The 24,576-nt window shown below is 42.1% G+C and overlaps 1 protein-coding gene across 1 annotated transcript in view; it reads left to right on the plus strand.

Moving 5' to 3' along the window:
• Positions 1-24,576, plus strand: part of LOC125450677 (fibrillin-2) — a 343,642-nt gene that overhangs the window by 166,698 nt on the left and 152,368 nt on the right. Inside the window, exons 10-15 of the mRNA XM_059642692.1 lie at positions 4,316-4,537; positions 5,839-5,985; positions 8,419-8,538; positions 17,147-17,272; positions 20,978-21,100; positions 24,090-24,212. Of these exons, the coding sequence (XP_059498675.1) occupies positions 4,316-4,537; positions 5,839-5,985; positions 8,419-8,538; positions 17,147-17,272; positions 20,978-21,100; positions 24,090-24,212 (861 nt within the window). The remainder of the gene's footprint in view (positions 1-4,315; positions 4,538-5,838; positions 5,986-8,418; positions 8,539-17,146; positions 17,273-20,977; positions 21,101-24,089; positions 24,213-24,576) is intronic.

Below are 24,576 nucleotides of genomic sequence, written 5' to 3' on the forward strand. Positions count from 1 at the left end.
AGGTGCTTACTCTCTGACTGCACCCCCCCCGCCCCAAAAATAATGCCTGCTGAAACTGTCAAACAAGATGAAAGGTGTGAGGAAAGACATTGTAATGTTGTCCTGAAATGCTTATACACATGGTTCATTCTTGATTTCTCAACCAGGACATTTTGCCTTCCCAGTCAAACTTCCCAGCACCCAGTGGGATGTATCTCCTGTCTTTTGATACCTTTATTTCTCTTTCCTGTACCGCCCCTATCCTAGCCCTTGACATATATTTTCTATCTCTCCTCATTTCCCCTGTTTTAATCCTCCCTTCGTCCTGTCTCATCTGTTCTCCTTGGCCTCTCCTCAACCCATCTTTCCTCATTCAGCACCATTTGCAACTCCTCAGATACTGAAGCAACCCATTTTCAATGGAAACAGATCTCGATAATATCCAGGTGTGGGCTGAAAAGTAACATTCTGCGCCACACAAATGCCAGTCAATGATCATCTCCAATAGTAGACAATCTAATCACCACCCCTTGGCATTCAATAGTGTTACCATCTCCGAGTCCCTCATTATCAATATCCTAGAGGTTGCCATTGACCTAAAACTCAATAGGACTCATCACATAAACACCTACCAGAGTAGGTCAGAGGCTAGGAATACTGCAGCAAGTAACTCACCTCCTGTCTCCTTAAACCTGTCCTCTATCTACAAGGCACAAGTCAGGAGTGTGATGGAATACTCCCCACTTTCCTGGATGTGTACAGCTCCAAAGATACTCGAAAAGCTTAACATCATCCAGGATAAAACAGCTCGCTTGATTAGCACCACAAGGATCCACTACTCCACCATCAACATTCAGCAGTGTGTACTACGTACAAGATGCACTGCAGAAATTCACTGAAGATCCTTAATTAGCAAATTCCAAACCCATCACCACTTCCTCCTAGGAAGGACAGGGGTAGCAGGCACATGGAAATACCACCACCTACAAATTCCCCTCCAAGCCACTCACCGTCCTAAACAGGAACCATATCGCTGTTCCTTCAGTGTAGCTGGGACAAAAACTTGGAATTCTCTCCCTAATGGCTTTGTGGTCTACCTCCAGCACAAGGACTGTCGCAGTTCAAGAAGGTAGCTCACCTCCACCTTCCCAAGGATGAATAGGAATGATCAATAAATAAGGAAGTGGCTCTAGAAATAAGGGATACATTGGTGCTCGGCTTCCTGGATTCTATAGACTCTGGAGCAGTCCCTGTAAACTGGAGGGTGACTAGTGTCACTCCAATACTCAAAAAGGGAAGTGGAAGGAAAACAGGGACTCATAGACTAGTAAGCTTAACATCAGTAGTGGGGAAAATTTGCAAATCAATTATCAAGGGCTTTATAGTGGAACATTTATAAATCAGTGACATGATCAGACAGAGACAGCATGGTTTTATAAAGGGGAAATCATGCTGGACAAAACTGTTGAAATTCTATGAAGACATAGTGAGTAGAGTTGACAAGGGGGAGCCAGTCGATGTAATATATTTGGACTATCAGCAAGTGTTTGACAAAGTCCTGCATAACAGATTAAGGTGTAAGATTAAGGCACATGGGATTGGGAGAAGTGCATTGAGATGGATAGAAAGCTGGTTGGCAAAGAGGAAGCAAAGTGTAGGAATTAATGTGTCCTTTTCAAATTGGCAGGCAGTAGCTAGCGGGATGCCACAGGATCGGTGCTGGGACCCCAGCTATTCCCAATATATATAAATGATTTGGATGAGGGAACAAAGTGTAACATCTCAAAGTTTACAGATGATACCAAGTTGGGTGGGAGGGTGAACTGTGATGAAGATGCAGAGATCCTTTGTCATGATCTGGACAGGTTGGGTGAGGGGCAAATCAATGGCAGATGCAGTATAATTTGGATAAATGTGAGGTTATTCAGTTTGGAAGCAAAAACAAGGTGGCAGATTACAACCTGAATGGCTATGAATTGGGAGAGGAGTGTGTGCAGTGGGACCTGGGTGTCCTTGTGTACCAGTAGCTGAAGGTAGGCACGCAGATGCAGCAGATGGTAAAGAAGGCAAATGATATGATGGCTTCATTGCATGCGGTTTCAAGTACAGGAGCAGGGATGTGTTGTTGCAGTAATACAGGGTCTTGGTGAGATCATGCCTCGAATACTGTGTGCAATTTTGGTCTCCTTTTCTGAGGAAGGATGCTCTTGCTCTCAAGGGAGTGACGAGTCTGACATATGGGGAGTGATTGACTAGATTAGGATAGATTTTGCTGGAATTCAGATGAATGAGGAGGGGTTTCATAGAGACTTACAAAATTCTAACGGGAGTAGACAGAGTAGAGGCAGCAGGGATGTTCCCAATGGCAGGTGTATCCAGAGCCAGGGGTCACAGTCTGAGGATTCAGTGTAGACGGTTTAGGACGGAGATGAGGAGACATTCCTTCACCCAAGGAGTGGTGAGTCTGTGGAATTCATTACCATATGGAGGAGTTGATGCCAAAGCATTGAATATATTCAAGAGATGGCTAGATATAGCACTTGAGGTGAATGGGATCAAAGGTTATGGGGAGAAAGCAGGATTAGGCAAGTGAGTTGGATGATCAGCCATGATCATGAAGAATGGCAGACCAGGCTCGAAGGCCCAAATGGTCTCCTCCTGCTCCTATCTTCTATGTTTCTATGTAAATTCCTGAGGAATATGCTGCCTACATTCGAAATGGCAGACTAATCACCCTTAACCTCAAAGTGACCAGGTGGGGAAGTTGTCACTTGAGTTTGGAGATTGGCATTTGCCGAATAAATAACACATGCATTATCACGCTGAGCAGCTACCCTGTGTCTGGCTCCATTCTTTCTCTCATGACATTCTTTCCACCTGCTCTAATCTGGGGCCTGACCCCACTGATGTGGGTTTATCTCTTCATGTGAAGAGTACTCTTGTAGGTTCTGGTGTTCTGGTTTGTTTCATGTGCCCTGTATATTGGACACTGGTATTCTGCCTCCAGAATAGAACCGGGAGGAGATGCAGGAAGAAGTCAGGAAAGAAACCTTTGAAAACAGGAGTGTATAGATTGCTGAGGCTTCCCAGCATTCCTCTGTCTTCAACATGCAGGGTGGCACTCCAACCTTGTCAACTCCAAATTCTTATCAGTTTACACCCACTCCATCAGGAAGGCCCATTCCACCTCCCTTGACATGCTACCTCAGAGCTATCCAGCTGATATTTGCGGCTTCTTCCTCTATGGTAGTAGGTATTGTGCACTCCTGCAGGGAGCTGGATGAACAAAGCAGGCCAAGCAGCATTGGAGGGTCCTGCATCTGCTGTTTGACCGCCCAGCTCTTCTTCCAATAAATGTAACAGCCCACACATGTGCCTCGTTGAAACTCATTGAAAGGCTATGACAATCCTTTGCTACTTCCCAGTCCCTGGCGGAGTCAGGACCCCAGGCATCCGTTTCCAGGCGCCAAAGTGAAAATTCTGCCTGTGGTCTTTTCTCCCCTATTGGCATATGCCTTTTCTTTTGTTCTTTCTTTCCATTCCCTAGTTCCTGCTTCTGTATTTGCATAAAATCTTTAGCTTTTCCATTCCTGACAAAACCTCAATTCATTTTCTTCCTTAAACAAAAATAGATAGAGCTGGAGAAACTCAGGTCTGGCATCATTTGTGGATGGAGAAACAAAGTTGACAATTCGAGTACAGTGGCACTTCTTCTATCTTTTCAGATGTTGCATGATCTGCTGAGTGTTTCTCAAATTCCTTCTCTTTTGTTTCAGATTTGAGCAGTGAGCAGTGTTTTGCTTTTGAACAATCCTAAATTGTTGTCTGTGACACATGGTTGATTTATCATGTTCCGCATACCTCCACTAGCTATACGATTTAGTAGAAACTCAATTTTTGGAAAGCAAGAATGTACTTATATTTACATTGTTACAAGTCCTCAGGCCATTTCCAAACACCTTTAGAAAAGACTGTCATTTAGGCAATAGAAATAACAAGTTGTAGAGCTGGATGAAATTTAGTTAATGCCTTTCAGAGCTACCAGGCATCTCAAGGTGTTTTGCAACAAATGAAAGACTTTGGAAGTGTAGTCATTGTAATGCAGGAAGCACAACAGCTGTTTTGAGAACAAAATCCTACAAACAGCAACGTGATAAACTTAATCGTGGTACAATTATTGGCCAGGCCCCTGGAACGAACTCCACTTCACCTTACCTTTGTCTGCCTGTGAGATCGTGCAGCACCTCGGTTGAACATCCTGTGCGTGAACAACTATTAAAAACATTGTGATGTTATTACTAAGTCATTCTAATTATATGTATGTTCTTCAACTCAGATGAATATCGCAGGCTTTGCGTTGAGGGTGCTCCGGTAGTGCAAGGTGTTCCGCAGCATGGTCCACATTCCAGACAAGGATTTGACACTCCAGGTTTACCTGAATTTGATTTTGACAGAAGACGCTTTAGACCCCACGATCCTGCCATCAGTCTTGCCACTGTTGATCGTGATCCAGGGGGAGGTGAGATCATTAACAGACCCCGCAAGATTTCGGACATTAGTAAGTTTGAATTCCATGTCTTTCTATTTGTAGTAATGTCTATTTTAAAAATAAAAATGCTAACAGTAAAGATGAGGAAACAAAATCAAAAGATCTGCAGTTTCACGGTTTAGAAAGCAATATGGATGTGGATTTTCCATTAGCCTGTTACTCATTGCTGTATCATCGATGGAAGTTATGAATCAGACTCTGCAGAATTCTCAATGTAGCAGACTAAAGGGATTGCCTGGGAAACTGAAGATACCGCAGGGAAATTCCTGTAAGCGCAGAACCCTCCGAAAGGAACTACTTCATTGGGAAAACCTGGCAAGTTTCACTGCAGTTAAATAAATAGTTAGCCAGGAAATGTTGAACAATTAAGTCCTGGGTAGCTATTAAACTAACCCTCCAAACCAAGGTTACAACACACATACCAACTACAACTCCCCCAGAACTCTTACAGTCCCCACCAGATCCTAGTCCAACATCTCCCCACCAACTACCAACACCAACCCCAGAACTGGATGATGACCCCCTTTTGCTTTGACATGAGACCCCCTGCCCACTCCAGCACAGCATTCCTCCACCATCTGACATGACCACCCTCTCCCCAATCAGACCAGATGTTTCCCACTCACTCCAACCTATCCTGGGCACTCCATCACTCATCTGGCCCTCTTTCCACATTGTGGACTGGCATCCTATTTACCTGACATCCTACCGCCTACCCACCTGACACCCTAACCTCATGCTTACCTTACGCATTTACCCTTTCGCAGGCACTGTCAAAGTGATTGTATGTGATGCTGAACATTTATATTACGTTTGGGGTCGATGGCGCTGTGAGGCAGCAGTGCTAACCATTGAGCTGCCATGGCACCAAGATTGGCAACTTAAGTGGGCCACCCTCTACTATCCCAAGGACTGACAGAATTATCATGGTGGTGAGAAAGCAGTGAGCTCCCTACTCTCTGCCAGCCCTCCACTTCCACACCTCCATCTCCCAGTTCATTCCTCCAGGCATCATGAATTCCCACCGATGACGTAACAGAAAATGAGCAAATCTATTGTACAAACAGAGACTAATTATATGAGTATGGGTTCAGGGGTGTTCTTTATGGATTTTAAATGTCAACAACTAATGAGAGTTTAAAAAATTTGAAAATAAAATGGAGATAGATTGAAATGTGACCTTTCTTTTCATATAAACCTTTCCCAAAACAATCGCTAGAATGTTGATGCACAAAGCCATTTGAACATTGAGCATTATATTGATCAGTTATTTTGCTTTATTATTAAATGAAGATGTGAATTTCTTCCAGGCACTGTTTCCATTAATCAGACAAATATAGATGTCTGTAAACACTTCACCAATCTCTGTCTGAATGGACGCTGTATCCCCACACCAACAAGTTACCGCTGTGAATGTAATATGGGTTTCAAACAAGATCTACGCAGAGAATGTGTTGGTAAGAATCACACGAAAATTTTACCCATTGAAAAGAAAAAGCTTCCAAAATGATGGCCACCTTTCCCTGACATTATCCATTTATGCTTTGACAAAGTGGTCTGTGAAAGCCCATTTAAAAAAAAAACCAAAAGAACTGCTGATGCTGTAAATCAGAAGCAAAAACTGAAATTATTGGGAGAGCTCAACAGGTCTGGCAGCATCTGTGGAGAGAAATTAGAGTTAGCGTTTTGGGTCCCATGACCCTTACTCAGCTCTGAAAGGTCACTCACCCCAAAGCATTAACTCTGTTTTCTTTCCACAGATGCTGCCAGCCCTTGTTTTCTGTTACTAATAGAAGATACTTAGTATTTTATAGTATTCCTGATACTTCCAAGCAGGGCAATTCTCCAATCACTATGAAATATTAGACATTATTGTTATTAAATTCATGCACCACTTAACACTTAAATACCAGTGATAGAGAAATTGCTTCCCTTGCCTTTGCATTGGGAATCCATATACAATGCTCCTCTTCTTCATTGGAGAACATGCTTCAGAAATTAAGCTGTAACCTATTTTAATAACAAGAAATTGAATGAAAAGATTGATTCTGGCCCAATTTCCTCGGGCACAGAAAATCAGACTGAACTTCCAATCTGATTAAAATCCTGCCTGTTTTTACAAGGTTCGGAGCTTCAACCCATTCTTGACGATGTCAGTTCTGTTAAAAGCGGGGGGGTCAGGAAGGAGGTACAGCTTAGCCTGGAGTTTCAGCTTCTATAGCCTTTCTTGTCTCTGCAAACTGTGCAAACAGACAGATGAGGTGCAGAAGCCTGGGGAACCATGTTGCGACATAATGAGCTAAAAGTCTGAAGATCTATTATAGCCTTTACCATAGTTTAAAATAACTCCAGTTGGAGAGACATATTCCAAAGGCAGGCAGAAAGGATTAATTTAATTTGGCATCATGTTCGGCACGAAATCATGGGCTGAAAGGCCAATGCTTTGCTAACTTTTTTAAGGTATCAATCAAACTCTGAATTTCAGATCACTTGTGAGATAAATATGTAATGTGGAAAGCAGCCCAACATTGCCAGTGACACAATAGCCTGAAGGATAATATCAGTAAATAGGTATTCTAATTGATGGAGCAAATCAATAGATCAAACCTCACTGATATAGGCAGCCTTTTAAAAACTTTTAATGGGTTCGGGATTGAAATAACCTCACAGTCTGTGGTTCTCTATTTCACACTGGCACAAGGTTAGAAATCACACAACACCAGGTTATAGCAAAAAAGGTTTATTTGAAATCACAAGGTTTTGGAGCATAGACCCTTCTTTGGGTGAAGATAGAAAGAAGCACACAGAACACAGAATTTATAAGTCAAAGGTGAAAGGGACATGCAACTGATGAGAATGTATTAAACAAACATAAGTTGCTATTAAATCTTTAATAGTTAGAAGGTTTTAATTGATTAATATGTATATGTAAACGTCTGAATTTCTTTCAAGTCACTGGCCTGAGAGAATTAAACAAGGCCTTACACATAACATGCATTGTCTGACCTAAAAAGACACCACTTCTTTACACTGATAAAACCTTTAGTTCTCTCAGAGCAGTGACTTGAAAGAAATTTGGGGATTTACATATACATATTAATCAATTAAAACCTCCTCACTGATTAAAAATTTAATAACATCTTAGGTTTCTTTAATATATCCTCATCAGTTGTATGATCTTTTACTAATAAATTCTCTGCTCTGTGTGCTCCTTTCTCACTTCACCTGACAAAGGGGTCACGCTCCAAAAGCTTGTGTTTTCAAATAAGCCTGTTGGACTTTCACCTGGTGTCGTGTGATTTCTGAAATTGCCCACCCCAGTCTGACACCAGCACTGCCACACCATAAGATTGGCTCAGGTGTCCTCGTCTTTAATAAAGATGGAGTAAATTACTGCAGATGCTGGAATCTACTGAAAACCAAAAATGCTGGAAATCACAGCAAGTCAGGCAGCATCCGTGAAGAGAAAAGAGCAAGCTAACATTTTGAGTCTGGATGACTGTTCATCAGAGATGTAGATGTCTTTAATAAAGTCTGGCATTTCTTTAATGATGGATCATTTGCAAGTAGGAATTTGCAGATCTGTGATTTGCAGATCATTGAGTTAAACGTTTAATGAGCGTACTAAGCTTTAAATGGAAATTTATATGATAGAGAACAAGAAATGAATTTTCACAATTTTAATTTGAATGAAAAGTAGTTGTAAATGAACTAAAAATACAGAAGAAATCAATAAGCATGAATTGAGAATTAATAGAAATGAATTAGAGTACAAAATGTTTTAATATTGTAACATGGGTAAATGTTTAATTGGAAGAGGGTCAACTGATATATCTATGAAATTGGATTGCTTGAAATATCACTAATGTTTTATGTATTGGTCTGTGTAGATGTTGATGAGTGTACATCAAGCCCCTGTACAAATGGTGACTGTATCAACACTCCAGGTTCTTACCACTGTAAATGCCACACTGGATTTCAGGGCACTCCCACTAAGCAAGCCTGCATTGGTAAGTGATAAAAACAAAAATAGCAACAAGTCTCAATGAAAATAGACGTTGCCGAAAATATAATGTTGGTAAAGCAGTATTTGCAAAAAGATAAGTTTTTGTTTCAAATGCCAACAGAATTTACCACACATTGTTCACGTTTTTAACAATTTCATTTTGTTTCTGAATTAGTTATTGTTTTGCAGAACTTTGCATGCACCTCTTAAAATCATGAATAAGGTTTTCTTTTCTGTAGTGATTGTAATAGGGCCAGCCAGGTGAACGTCATAGAATATGAGTTCCCTAAGTGGACTAGATTAACATCCCCAATCAGGGAGCCCTAGCTGTCAGATAATAACACGAGTGTCCGACATCCTGTTCACTTTGAGAGTTGGGTCTGAGGGAGGTGGATCAGTGTCAAGGACTCTCCATGTGTAAATAAAAGGCGACTTGGTGATGGGATACTGGCCTCTGAGGAGTTATTTCATCTTTATTCACAACATTCACTGGACAGCTATATATTGAAACAAATTTATGTCATTAAAGATCATTAAGAGTTGAATTCTGTCTGCCTTCTGCAAGACACAAGTGAGGAGTGTGATGGAATACTCTCCCCTTTGCTTGGATGGGTGCAGCTCCAAAAAAATATCAAGAGCCTTGGCATCATTGAGGACAAAGTAAAAACCAAAAGAACTGCGGATACTGTAAATCAGAACAAAAACAGAAGTTGCTGTAAAGGCTCAGCAGGTCTGGTAGTATCTGTGAAGAAAAATCAGAGTTAATGTTTTGGTCTGGTGACCCTTCCTCAGAGCCCAAAATCTTAACTCTGACTTTTTTCTTCACAGATACTACCAGACTTGCAAAGCCTTTACAGCAACTTCTGTTTTTGTATCATACAGGGCAAAGCAGCCCACTGGATTGGCACCACATCTACAACCATCCACTCCCTCCACCACCAACTCTCAGTAGCAGCAGTGTGTACTATCTACAAGATGCACTGCAGAACTTTATCCAGGATCCTTAGACAGCACCTTCCACACCCATGACCACTTCCATCTAGAAGGATTAGGACAGCAGATACATGGAAATGCCACATTCTGAAGGATCCCCACCAAACCACTCATCATCCTAACTTGGAAATACATCACCGTTCCTTCATTGTCATATGTAAAACCTTGGACTTCCCTCCCTAAGGGCATTGTGGGTCAACACACAGCAGGTGGACTGCAGTAGTTCAAGAAGGCAGCTCGCTACCACCTTCTCAAGGCCAACTAGGGACCATTAAATACTGACCAGCCAGCAACACCCATATCCTACAAAAATTACTAAATAAAAGAGTTACTTGTTCTGTTGGTTCAATGCTTTGAGTGCTCATGACTAAATACAAATTCTTTATGTAAATTTATGATGTAGGTGATGAAGGCAATCCAACTTTAATTGCTCATTTTGTTGTCCCAGTTTATTTAAGATGGATTTAGGTTTCAAAAGTATCTCTTGTCTGACCTAAAATCCATTCTTCTAAATGGTTTCCAGTCTCCATTGTAAGAGGTGGTTGCATGTGGATGTCAGATTTGATAAGATTAAGTTCACCTGCAATGATAAAACCATTTATCCACAACCCAGAACTGATGGACACATTTCGCCAGCAGGTCTATTGAATCAGGCATTGAGGAGTTAGAGTCCCACATAGCTAATATTTTGTAGCTTAGAGTGTATTAAATCATCCAGGACTTCTACTATTCTTCCCTTGTGCTGTTAAGTGGCCAAGCATAAATTGAACAGATTCCATGTCGGGTTATTTAATGGAAGTAATCATAATCACTGGACAAGATACAGAAAATTCTCAACACTTTTGAAGAGAAATTAGTGGTATAAAACAAATTAAAAATAGCCATTTAAGTAGTGATACAAAACCCTACTGGCAATGCGAATCAGTGATGAAATATTGGTTATGATTGTTCAGATAGTAAACAAATGAAGAGAATACAGAGCTAAAATCTGTCAAAATATTTTTTCTTTAAAGTCCTTTCTTACCCTTGGTCATTGTTTTCCTCCGATGTTAGATTGCCTCGTTTATTCCACAGCCAAGTGTATGACCATGTCATCTTTTGGAATTACCTCAATCACTTCAACTCATAAGATGATCACTGATGATTCTCCTCTTCTCTGCTCACAGACTTTTGGAAAAATTGCATCAATGATTAGCAAAGCTAATTTATATTCACACTTTGTTTTCTGCAGAGCAGAGTTACAGAAACCTTTTGTGGGCTGCATTACTGTTTACCATGAAGCCTTCAGGCCACCTATAGGCCTGGACAATCCACTGGTATTGTCCTGTTATTCAAGCGCAAATGGGTACCTCAATGTAGCAGGTGCTACCTGCAGGAACTCTTTCATGTCAGAAATAAAGCCTGACCTAAATGAGGTTGCTATGTAGGCAACCAGGAAATTGTACAAAAAGCATGTTTAAGGTTCATATCCTTGCTGTGTTATCGATCTGTCCCAGCCCCCTACTTTGCCAAGCAACTCATGCTACTAATAAGCAGAAGATTCTGAGTTAGGGACTCATTCATGTGATCTTGGTGAGTTGCTAGTTTGGCTGATGATTAATTTCTCTGTGTGTTTTAGTCCCTTATTTGACAGAAAAGTTAATTATAACGTCCAAAAAAGGAGTTGTGAGTAGGCCCGAAACATCAGCTTTCCTGCTCCTCTGATGCTGCTTGGCCTGCTGTGTTCATCCAGCTCCACACCTTGTTATTGATACTTTGCTGCATTTGTATTGATTTCCTGCAGTTATGGGTGGTTCTGGCATGGTGACCTTTGCACAAGGCTGGAATTGATCAAGAGAAGCTGGGACCTATAAAGGGCACTGGGCAAGTGTAAATACGCACAGCAAGCCTTCTCAAATTTCTCTTCATATTTATTCTTGAAAGTTTGGTTCCATTAGTTATTGTAATGATCTTGCTGTTAGAAGTTACAAAATTTCCAAGATGTAAATACTTTTACTCATAAAATTTAAAGCAGAAGTACTTCGGAAGTTATTAAATGAATTCTATAATTTTATTAAATCACCTTTGAAAACATTTCAGATGCTTTCAGTGCATTGTAGAGGATACAAAAGAACATGTTTGGCCTTCTGTGCTAAATAGATGATATAACCTTCTAAAGTCAGGTGGGTTGTCAGGTCACTGCTGGACTAGCGAAGAGTTTAGGAACTGAGTTATCTGACATGGTAGTGGTTATGTATTCAGTACCAATTTCATTGTCTCTTTGTTGAAAAACATTTTAGAAATACAAGTGAAGCAAAATGCCAGTAATAGAACATCAGTGAAATAATCTTGGTAGTTATGAAAGCATTAGGGTATTTAGTTCATGCTAACATAGCCAGTTTTGTTGCGCATGTCTGAGATTCTAACTATTAGGAACACATGTGGTCATTCTGACCTTTGCATATAGCAAGTTTCTGCTGGGTAAAAGACATTTCATTGAAATGTCTGACTTTATTTAGTTTGGATTAGAAATACAACTGAGCCACAGCATTTCCCCACAGTATTAGATGAGGAAAGCAATTTGGAAAGGCTTATTGTGGTCTCCCACTTTGTTGATGCTCAATATGCCAATGTAAGTAAAGTGACAACATCAGAATGGTGTTATTGGACAAGTTTATTATTGTTTCACACAAAGAATTTTGGTTTAGATTTTCTCAATATACACAGCCACACGGGCTTGTTGTGTTGTTATAAGCCAAAGATCGCCAAATCATGATTTTGAAAGCTTTTAACCAAAATGTATGAATGAATGTTTATTTTAAACATTTTAGCTCCCCCCTCCCCACTCCCTGGGTGACATGTCCATCCTGGGCCTCCTCCAGTGTCACAATGACACCACCTGAAAACTGGAGTAGCAGTACCTCCATATTCCTCCTCGGGAGCCTACAGCCCAATGGCCTAAACATCGAATTCACCAGTTTTAAAATCTCCCCACCCCGGCCTCATCCCGTGACCAAACTTCCCTCTCATCCCCGTCTCCTTGACCTGACACAATCTGTCCATCTTCTCTCCCACCTGTCCAACCCCACACCTCACTTACCTACCCCACCACTCCCTACCTGCATCCACCTATCACCATCACACCTACCTTGCCCAGCCCCACTCTTCCTCTCTCTATTTATTTCAGAGCTTTCTTTCCCCTTGCCCCATGTCTGAAGAAGGGGCCTGACCTAAAACATTAATTTTCTTCCTCCTCGGATGCTGCCTGGCCTGCCGTTTTCCTCTAGTTCCACACTGTGTTGCTCTGACTCCAGCATCTGCAGTTCCTGCTATCTCTGAATGAATGTTTACTTATTTTTCTTTGGTTAAAATTAAATACAAAATAATTTTGAGAAAGAAATAGGGAAGGAAAAAGAATATATATATAAAGATGAAAGAAAAGAGTAAGAAAACAGGAGAAATTTGAAAGCAAAGGCTGTTTCTGACTGTGAAGTCAAGATTTCAAGATGTGCAGTTTGACTGAAAATAGCAGGATGATGGTCTAAAGTGGGCTCATTTTTAAGTGAGGAGTATGACAGGTAAGGTAGATGAACTTGGAGCTTGAATTAATGCATCTAGTTATGATGTTGGAGCTGTTACAGAGTCTTGGATGTGAGACGGATATGACTGGCAGCTTAATTAAGGATTTAGATGTTTCAGGTGAGATAGTGAGGGATATAAAAGTGGTGGAAAAGTTGGGTTACTGACAATGGAGAATATCACAGCTGTGCTGAGGGAGGAAACCCCGGAGGGCTGATCCAGCGAGGGCCATATGTGGAAAGGTCAGGAACAGGAAGGGTGCAATCACTTTGGTGGGATTATACTACACCCCTCCCAACAACCAGTGGGCGATAGAGGAACAGATGTAGTCAGATTATGGAAGAATGTAAGAACAACAGGGGTGTTGTGGTGAGAGATTTTGACTTGCCCAATATTGACTGGGAGTCAAATAAAAACTGAAAGAACTGTGGATGCTGTAAATCAGGAACATAAACAGAAGCTGCTGTAAAAGTTCAGCAGGTCTGGCAGCATCTGTGAAGAAAAAAATTAGAGTTAATGTTTCGGGTCCGCTGACCCTTCTTCAGAACCGGACCCAAAACGTTAACGCCGATATTTTCTTCACAGATACTGCCAGACCTGCTGAGCTTTTCCAGCAACTTCCGCTTTTATTGACTGGGAGTCACTTAGTGCCAGGGGCTGGGATGGGGAGAGAAGTTTGTTTAGTGTGCCCAGGAGAGTTTTTTGAAGCACTAGACCTGGCATTGGAGAATGAGCCTAGCCAGGTGATCAAAGTTTTAGTGGGAGAACTTTTTGGGAACAGGGACCATAATTCCATAAGCTTTAAGTTACTTATGGGTGAGGTTAAGAATTGTACGAGAATGAAACTATTAAACTGGAGGAAGGCTAACCACCACTATATTAGGCAGGAACTGGGGAATGTAGATTGCAGGGTGAGGAGCAGCTGTTTGAGGATAAATCCACATCTGTCAGGTGGGAATCTTTTGAAGCCAGTTGATTACATTCAAGACTAGCACGATCCTGTGAAAGTGAAGGGTAAGGATGGCAAGATTCAGGGAACTTGGATGACAAGAGAAAGTGTGAGCTTAGTCTGAAAAAAAAGGAGGCATACGCAAGGTTTAGGAAATTGAGGACAAGCAGAATCCTTGAGAATGTAAGGAAAGCAGGAAATAACTTAAACTAGCAGTTAAGAAAGCTAAAATGGGCCATGAAATGACCATGACAAACAGGATTAAGGAAACTCCCAAGGCTTTTTATACACATGTAAAGAATAAGAGGGTAGCTGGAGAAAAGGCAGGTCCTCTCATGGACAAAGGAGGTAAGGAAGGTACCTCAATGTGAGCTGCCTATATGGGCTGCCAAGAAAGGCAGAGAGGATAGTATTTATCTTATACAGCTGTGGAATTCATGTCTTGTGCAGTGACAAGAGGGTCAGTAACACTTGATGGGTTGCACAAGATAATAAGTTAAACAAGAAGGCGACAAGAGGGAGAACAACCCAAATATATATTTTTTTAAAAATGCACTGGAAATAATGTTCTGGAACATTAGCTAAAAGTTTATGAATATTGCGGGAATGTGCATCGTTTAAATGGCTAGCTGAAATTTGAAGAGATATGAAGCAAAAACTGTCATTATTGTGCAACTCAGCAAATCTGGCAGCGCCTGTGGGAAGAAAGCGCAGTAAATGTTTCAAGTCTGGTTAGTCTTCATCAGAACTGTTCATAGCTCAGAAAAACTGGTATTTGTGCAGCAGCTGAAGTTGAAGGAGTGGTGAGAAGAGACTGGATAGGTGGAGATGGAGCCCAGAGAGAGAGAGAGATATGAAAGGGTAAACAAAGAGATAGTGACTTGCAGGCCAGGGTAGAAGAAAAGCTAATCGGTGATAATAATAAGAGCTAAGAGTGAGAAAATGCATGAACTGTATTGATTGAAACCCGTTTAATGTGATAATAGGCATGGGAGTGGGTGACTGTGCTAAAAGAAACCATGTGATAACAGGACCGTGTTTAGGATGGGTAAAAGAAAGCATGGAAAGATGGAGTGATAATGGAAACTGCAGATGCTGGAGAATCCAAGATAATAAAGTGTGAAGCTGGATGAACACAGCAGGCCAAGCAGCAGCTCAGGAGCACAAAAGCTGACATTTCGGGCCTAGACCCTCTCTGATGAAGGGTCTAGGCCCGAAACATCAGCTTTTGTGCTCCTGAGATGCTGCTTCGCCGTCTGTGTTCATCCAGCTTCACACTTTGTTATCATGGAAAGATGGAATCAGGGGGTTCTACAGTTATTGAACTCAATGTTGAGTCCGAGGGGCTGCAAGTGGAAAATGAGATATTGTTCTTTGAGAGATAATGGGAACTGCAGATGCTGGAGAATTCCAAGATAATAAAATGTGAGGCTGGATGAACACAGCAGGCCAAGCAGCATCTCAGGAGCCCAAAAGCTGACGTTTCGGGCCTAGACCCTTCATCAGAGAGGGGGATGGGGGGAGGGAACTGGAATAAATAGGGAGAGAGGGGGAGGCGGACCGAAGATGGAGAGTAAAGAAGATAGGTGGAGAGAGTGTAGGTGGGGAGGTAGGGAGGGGATAGGTCAGTCCAGGGAAGACGGACAGGTTAAGGAGGTGGGATGAGGTTAGTAGGTAGCTGGGGGTGCGGCTTGGGGTGGGCGGAAGGGATGGGTGAGAGGAAGAACCGGTTAGGGAGGCAGAGACAGGTTGGACTGGTTTTGGGATGCAGTGGGTGGGGGGGAAGAGCTGGGCTGGTTGTGTGGTGCAGTGGGGGGAGGGGACGAACTGGGCTGGTTTAGGGATGCAGTAGGAGAAGGGGAGATTTTGAAACTGGTGAAGTCCACATTGATACCATATGGCTGCAGGGTTCCCAGGCGGAATATGAGTTGCTGTTCCTGCAACCTTCGGGTGGCATCATTGTGGCACTGCAGGAGGCCCATGATGGACATGTCATCAAGAGAATGGGAGGGGGAGTGGAAATGGTTTGCGACTGGGAGGTGCAGTTGTTCTTTGAGCTTGTGTTGAAGTTCACTGGAACACTGCAGCAGGCATGCAAGAGATGTTTATCAGGGTACGTGGTGGTGTATTGAAGTGGCAAGCAACTGGAAACCTAGAGTTTGTTTTTGCAGACAGAACATAGGTGTTGTGCAAAGTGGCTGTGCTTCATCTTCCCAATGTGGAGGAGATTGCATTATGAACAGCGAATACAGTAGACTAGATTGAGGGAAGTACTTTCTTGAGTAGACACTTGAGCTTACTTCCTTTAGACTTGTATGAATGACTATTACATGAAATTTCTTGACTCAATGCAGAAAATGTCCCAGCATTCCCTCTTAGCATGGGGTGGCAGGGCTGGAAGCCTCCTCTCCAAGTAACAATATCCTGAAAGAACTAATTTTATTTATTTGTGGGATCTGGGTATTGCTGGTTGACTCAGCATTCATTGGCCATTCTTAATTGTCCTGCAGAGTGTGAGTGGCTTTCCTAAACTAAAGTCATCAGGGGCATAGGCACACCCACTGTGGTGTTCAGAAGGAAATTCTAACTAATTTTGCCTCTTAGAAGAAATATCTAATGCACGCTCTGCAAAAGAGTAAGAGTTGAGGGCCATATCTTAATTTATTTACACAAGGTCAGAAGCCACACGACACCAGGTTATAGTCCAATAGGTTTATTTGAAAGCACAAGCTTTCGGAGCGCTGCTTCTTCCTCAGGTGACGCAGCGCTCTGAAAGCTTGTGCTTTCAAATAAACCTATTGGACTATAATCTGGTGTCGTGTGATTTATGACCTTGTCCATCCCAGTCCAACACCGCACCTCCACATCATGGCTACCATTTATTTACACAATACAAGAAACACAATGGAGGAATCTGCAGTTGTCCTTATTTACGATTTCTGTGGAAAGATATATGCCGTGTCTGTGTTGTTAAAAGAACCCACCAAGGTAGTTTCTGATAGTCTTTATACTCCTTTGGAATTTAGTATGTAAGTATATAATGTCTAGGAACTGTTACCGTTGCAATCCTCTCTTTGTGTCTTGTCATATCACTGTTTGTTTCTTGTTTCAGATATTGACGAATGTATTCAAAATGGACTTCTTTGTAAAAATGGTCGTTGTGTGAACACAGATGGTAGCTTCCAGTGTATTTGTAATGCTGGGTTTGAACTGACTCCAGATGGAAAGAATTGCATTGGTAAGAGATATTTTAAATCAAGCACATAGACAAAGGACATGTTTTCTATCAAACACTACTTTTGCTTGCTTGAAGTAAATATCATTACTTCACAAGTGTCATGTTGATAGTTAAGTTGAAAAAAAGGAGAAGGTTGAGCTACTAAGTGATGCCAGGAAATATGCTATGGTGTAGATGGTGTTGGAGGGAACCTAAATTATTTCCATTCTCTTTAACCATCAGCTCTGTAAAACCATCTCTATGATATTACTCTATCAAAAGCAATAATGATTTGAATCTTTACGTTAATAAATGCACTTCATAAATACAAATATTTAAGGAAAGAAACATTGGTCAAGGGAGGAAAAGATTAGGACAGGTGACCAAAAGCTGAATTAAACATATCCATTACTGAAAATGTCATGTAAAAGAGGAAAGAGAGTTAGAAAAGCACCAGGTTCAGAGAGCTCCAGAGAGCCAGTTCAATGTTAATAACAGAGCAAAGGGATTGTGCAGAAGACCAGGGTCAGAAGCCTAAAAAGGCATTGGGAAATGATGATCTTAAATTGAATGCACTGGGAGCTAATGTGGGTTGGCAAGGAGGGAATGAGGAGAAAGCAGGACATGTTGCAGGAGAGACTTGAACCCAGGCCTTCTGGTCCAGATTTAGGGACCGTATCACTGCTTCTCAAGAGCCCCTAGTAGGTATGATATACTGGATGGTTTGCAACAACTCTTAGGGCTTCTGGAAATGAACCCTACAGCCCTTTGAGCTCTTAACAGTGAGAAGGACAGATTATCAAGATCCTGGGAATTCCATTACCTCCAAACTGTCCTCTCAGTCATGTTAGACTCTCTACAGTGTGGAAACAGGACCTTTGGCCCAACAAGTCCACACCGCCCCCTTGAAGCATCACCATCCCCCTATAACCCACACATCCCTGAACACTATGGGCAATTTAGCATGGCCGATCCACCTAGCCTGCACATCTTTGGACTGTGGGAGGAAACCGGAGCACCCGGAGGAAACCCACGCAGACACGGGGAGAATGTGCAAACTCCACACAGACAGTCGCCTGAGGCTGGAATCGATCCGTGTTCCTGGCGCTGTGAGGCTGCAGTGCTAAATACTGAGCTACCATGCCGCCCCAAATACATTTGTCTTTCACAGGTATGACTATCCCTTCAGTTTAAAGTCATGTACAGGTACAGCATGTGATTGGGAAGGCAAATGGAATGTTGTTGCTTACAGTAAGGGAATTAGAATATCAGGAACAGAGTATCAACTGCAGCTGCACAAGGCTTTGCTGAGACTACATCTGGAGGAGGGTCTCCTTAACTGAGAACTAAATGCATAATTGCTTTTGAAGTAGTTCAGAGAGGATTCGCTTGACTCATTCCCGTGATGAAGAGCTTATCTCACAATGTTGAAAAGATTAAGCCTATATCCATCACAGTTTAGAAGAATGAAAGGTGGTCACCGTTTTATAACAGAAGTGAGGAGAAACAATTTTCTCTCTAGGGTCTTGTGTTGAATTCCCTTCCCTAGAAGGTAATAGAGGCTGTATCTTTAATTAATTCAAAACTGAGTTAGATAGGCAAAGGAGTTGAGACTGAGTGGATCCACATGAGCAAATGGAGCTGAAACACAGCCTCATCGTCCATGTCTTATTGAGTAATAGGCCATACTCAAAGGGCTTAGTAATCAGTCATGCAGTATGGACACAGATGCTTCAGCTCAAATTGTCAATGCCGGCTAGATTTCCTAAAGTGAGCCCTTTCCAATTTAATAACATTCTTCCAGCAGCAGGGCAACCAGAATTGTACACAGTACCCCAAATGTGGCCTTACCAATGCCTTGTGCAGTCGCAATATGACATTCAAACCCCAGTACTCAGTGCTGGGGAAGATTTTGGAAGATCAAATTCAAGGGCGAACTATTACAGTAAATGGAAAAGTCTGAGGGAAAATTGATGAACAGCGAGATCTGGGTGTTCAGGTCCATTGTTCCCTGAAGGTGACAACGCAGGTCAACAGGGTGGTCAAAAAGGCATATGGCATGCTTTCCTTCATTGGACAGGGGTATTGAGTACAAGAGTTGGCAGGTCATGTTGCAGTTGTATAGGACTTTGGTTCGGCCACATTTGGAGTATTGTGTACAGTTCTGGTCGCCACATTACCAAAAGGATGTGGATGCTTTGGAGATGGTGCAGAGGAGGTTCACCAGGATGTTGCCTGGTATAGAGGGTGCTAGCTATGAAGAGAGGTTAATTAGATTAGGATTATTTTCATTAGAAAGACGGAGATTGAGGGCGGACCTGATTGAGGTCTACAAAATCATGAGGGGTATAGACAGGGTGGATAGCAAGAAGCTCCTTCCCAGAGTGGGGGACTCAATTACTAGGGGTCATGAGTTCAAAGTGAGAGGAGGAAAGTTTAAGGGAGATATGCGTGTAAAGTTCTTTACACAGAGGGTGGTGGGTGCCTGGAACGCGTTACCAGCAGAGGTGGTAGATGCAGACACGTCTTTTAACATATATTTGGACAGGTACATGGATGGGCAGGGAGCAAATGGACACAGACCGTTAGAAAATAGATGACAGGTTAGACAGAGGATCTTGATCGGCGCAGGCTTGGAGGGCCGAAGGGCCTGTTCCTGTGCTGTAGGTTTCTTTGTTCTTTGTTCTTTGTTCTTTGCTCTGACTGACAAAGGCAAATGTGCCAAAAGCTTTCTTCACCACTTTCGAGGAACTACGTACCTGACCCCTGCATCTCTCAGATATAACAAGGTGTAGAGCTGCATGAACACAGCAGGCCAAGCAGCATCAGAGGAGCAGGAAAGCTGATGTTTCGGGCCTAAACCCTTCTTTTCTTTTCTTGGGTCTAGGCTCGAAACGTCAGCTTTCATGCTCCTCTGATGCTGCTTGGCCTACTGTGTTCATCCAGCTCTACACTTTGTTATCTCAGATTCTCCAGCATCTGCAGTTCCTAGTATCTCTGAAATGGTTTTAACCCCTAGGTCTGTATGTTTGACAACAGTCCGCAAGACCCTTTTTAACTGTGTAAGCCCTGCTCTGGTTTGTCTTTCCAAAGCACAACGCCTCACATTAACCTAAATTGAACTCCATCTGCCATTCCTTAGCCCACAGGCCCACTTGTCAAGATCCCATTGTACTCTTAGAAAACTTTCTTCCCTGTCCAATAAACCACCAACTTTGGTGTCATCCACAAACATACTATCTATATCTCCTATATTCTCAACCAAGTCATTTACATAAATAAGCTCTTGCTCCTAAGTCCTGTGTTCCTAATGGATCAAAATCTTGCCTTCAGTCAGACAATGCTTCTAAACAGTTTGTCCTCCAACATTCTGCTGGGTATCGTCTCAAAGCAGGATTACCAACAAGAATCAAACTGATTTCCATCATTTTCATGGAAAAACAAATTTGTGTACTATCTCTTTCTAGTCTCGAACTGTCAACAGAATAATTCAAAATAATTGTGCTACTGATAACATAATAATACTTTCAGCATACTCATCACATTTATTTCATAATCACATCTTGTATAAAACATTTCACAAATTTGTTCACAGTATACATTAACGATCTCCTTGTATCACCTGTAATTTATGATACACTTGAGGATTACGCTCACAGGTTCAAAATGAATGAAGCTATGATAAAATATTGCTGAGGTTTAATGATTGGTTTTTATTCTCTTCAGACCATGATGAGTGTGCAACGACCAACATGTGCCTCAATGGTATGTGCATCAATGAAGATGGAAGCTTCAAGTGCATCTGCAAACCTGGCTTTGCGCTCGCGCCCAATGGGCGATACTGCATTGGTATGTAGCAGATTGCAGTGAAACTGAAACAAAGGTAGAATTTACTGGAAAAACTCAGCAGGTCTGGCAGCATCTGTGGAAGGAGAAAGCAGAGTTAGGGTTTCAGGTCCAGTGACCCTTCAACAGGATTAAGATTAAACAGTGTTGCTTCAGTTATTAATGAGATTATTTCTGAATCATGAGGACAAGCTTCAACAGTGGGCAGTCAAAAAGAATGGAAAAGAAAATCAGGCAATGTGTATAACAGAGCAAAGTCACCACTGCCTGTTTAGTCCCTTCACTGAAATTTACCCTCACACAAAGCCACACTGGAAAGCTCATACTCAGAACATCACAGGCCTCTCAGAATCTAGTGCGAGCAGCTAATAATTTTTTTTAAAATGAAGTTTATAATCTCTTTGGTGAAGTACCTAGGACATGATGGATGAAGCCCATGAATTTCAGTTAGTATTTAGCAGCAAAGTTGTTATAGTCTATCACTCTGCCAACATATTCTGGGCTGTTTCCTTGATTGTGCATATTGAAATTTTTACCTGGAAGTACAGCTGAAATATGCTTCATCTGCAGATTCTAAAATAACTTGGAAAAAAAAAGCAAAAAGTTTTAAATGTGTTTATCCAGGGATAGATATCTGATCTTTATCACTGTATCTCCTGCCACAGAATCCTCTCAAGTACTGCTGTGCAGCTGAACAAGTGTCATGGTTGTTCTGTTGCACTTCCACTGAAGTCTGACCAGAGTACGACAGAATGGTGCAAATTGATGCCTGGATATGCTTGAATCATACAATCATAGAATCCCTACGGTGTGGGAGCAGGCCACTGGCCCATCCGGTCCACACTGACCCTCTGAAGATCTTCCCACCCAGATCCACACCCTGTGTCCCAGCATTTCCCATGGCCAATTCACCTAAACCTCCGCTTTGCAGAACACCTCTGCTCGGTTCGCAATAAACAACTGCATCTCTCAGTCACAAACCATTTCCACTCCCCCTCCCATTCTTTAGATGACATGTCCAGCATGGGCCTCCTGCAGTGCCACAATGAGGCCACCCGAAGTTTGCAGGAACAGCAACTCATATTCCGCTTGGGAACCCTGCAGCCCAATGGTATCAATGTGGACTTCACCAGCTTCAAAATCTCCCCTTCCCCCACCGCATCCCAAAACCAGCCCAGCTCGTCCCCTCCCCCCACTGCACCACACAACCAGCCCAACTCTTCCCCTCCACCCACTGCATCCCAAAACCAGTCCAACCTGTCTCTGCCTCCCTAACCTGTTCTTCCTCTCACCCATCCCTTCCTCCCACCCCAAGCCGCACTTCCATCTCCTACCTACTAACCTCATCCCACCTCCTTGACCTATCCATCTTCCCTGGACTGACCTATCGCCTCCCTACCTCCCCACCTATACTCTCCTCTCCACCTATCTTCTTTTCTCTCCATCTTCGGTCCGCCTCCCCCTCTCTCGCTATTTATTCCAGAACCCTCACCCCATCCCCCTCTCTGATGAAGGGTCTAGGCCCGAAACATCAGCTTTTGTGCTCCTGAGATGCTGCTGGGCCTGCTGTGTTCATCCAGCCTCACATTTTATCACCTAACCTCCACATCTTTTGACTGTGGAATGAAATCAGAGTACCCAAAGGAAACTCACACAAACAGGCAGAATATGCCACCTCCACACAACAGTGTGAAATTGAACCCAGGTCCCTGGCACTGATGCAGCAATGCTAAGCACTGAGCCACTATGCTGCTCTTGCCAGTTCGTTGGGAATCTTTTGTATCCATTCAAACAAGAAGGTAGATCCTGGGTTTAACAATTGATCTGAAGACAGGATCCCGGAATACCGCTCTGGAATGTGAGCCTTCTATTTGTACTCAAATCCAGGAATGGCAATTGGACCCGGAACCTTTTGGTACAAATTTTACTGACAACTGATGGGAAGCAAGGCAACCCTTTGCCGTCAATGGCCTCAAACCAACAACCTGTTTGTTAATCGATGCACTTGTTATCCATTTGCCCAACAATATGGCAGCAAAGTTGTTTAGGCTTACCAACATTAAAACTGGTTCTTAAACTCAAACGAGTAATCCTTAACTTTCAGAGATAAGTCTAATTTGAGTTTACAAATTGGATATGACCTTCACAATGTTTAATATATACATTCTTGTATGTGGAGTTGGTTGTCATTTTTACACAGTGTAACACGTCTCACTCAGTAACTTTGGACTTTAGCGTTGAATTATGTTCACGTGAAATTGCAATTAGTTTCGCCAGTAATTTTATCACAACTTCTAACCTGAAAGTTAAGAAGTTAAAAGTTGGTGTCCACAGCGTTATAAGTATCACTTTAAAGTTGAGAGCTTTCTGATAACTCAGGACGTGTTGCTAGCAATTTTATCATTGAGACCCTTCAAAAAAAGATCTAAACCGAAGAGTTTAAACTGTTGGAAGACTTCAAACAGGTTTAGGACATTAAGATATTCTGTCTTGTTCTTACAGTGTTCCAACTGATAATTTCATAATGTATGTGGACAGTGCTTTCAAAGTTTCTGGATTTTTGTGTGCAAGGTAAAGTCACATAGTGTCACCAGATTATAGCGCTGCTGTTTGATTAAGGACAGAGAAAGAGAGAGAGAGAGAATTGGTGGTCGCTTAACCTAAGGGTCACTACACCTCATGCAAGTGGAGAGATTGGGAAGCATTCATGGTAACCTCAGCTGTTGTGGGAATTGAGCTCATACTGTTGGCGACCCTCTGCATCACAAGTGACCATCCAGACTACTAAACTAAACCAGCCCCTTATTTTAGTCTGAGAACTTTATGAATCCAGCATTCTTAAAGAAAAGGGTGGTTAATTCAGTGAGAATAAAACATCTGGACGTTAAATAAGCCATTTGTTTTTAATGGAATTAAGAGGACAGCTTTGATCATTCTGCGGCAGCTGAAATAATGATGGTGAAAATGTAATATTTTATGCTTCTTTGTTTAGACACTGATGAATGCCAAACTCCAGGCATCTGCATGAATGGTCGTTGCATCAACACCGAAGGCTCTTTCAGGTGTGAGTGCCCCCCAGGCCTCGCTGTTGGTGTGGATGGGCGTGTCTGTGTTGGTAAGAGAGATATATAATTCCAGACAGTGACCTAAAGAAAAAGGGTCACTCCTGTCATTCTTTATTAATTCTTTCACAATGTGCCAGAACATTGCGTGATTCAACCCTTTGGAGAATTCAAATTACTTTTCAGAAACATCTTCAAAATCTTTTATTTTGGCTTAGACTCTTTTAATATAATCAGATCTACACATTCATGGAAAAAATGCAGAATTGAAATAAATGAATTTGAAAAAAAAGAATCTAGTGCATTTGGTGTAAGCCATTGAAGGTTCTGGCATACTCAACATTTGCATCATTGCAGATGCATTGCGAAAAGGATTTATGTATTGTTTACACATGGCTTGTTTTCTGTATCCATTAA

Source organism: Stegostoma tigrinum, chromosome 3 (assembly GCF_030684315.1).
Source record: "Stegostoma tigrinum isolate sSteTig4 chromosome 3, sSteTig4.hap1, whole genome shotgun sequence".
Taxonomy (NCBI): Eukaryota; Metazoa; Chordata; class Chondrichthyes; order Orectolobiformes; family Stegostomatidae; genus Stegostoma; species Stegostoma tigrinum.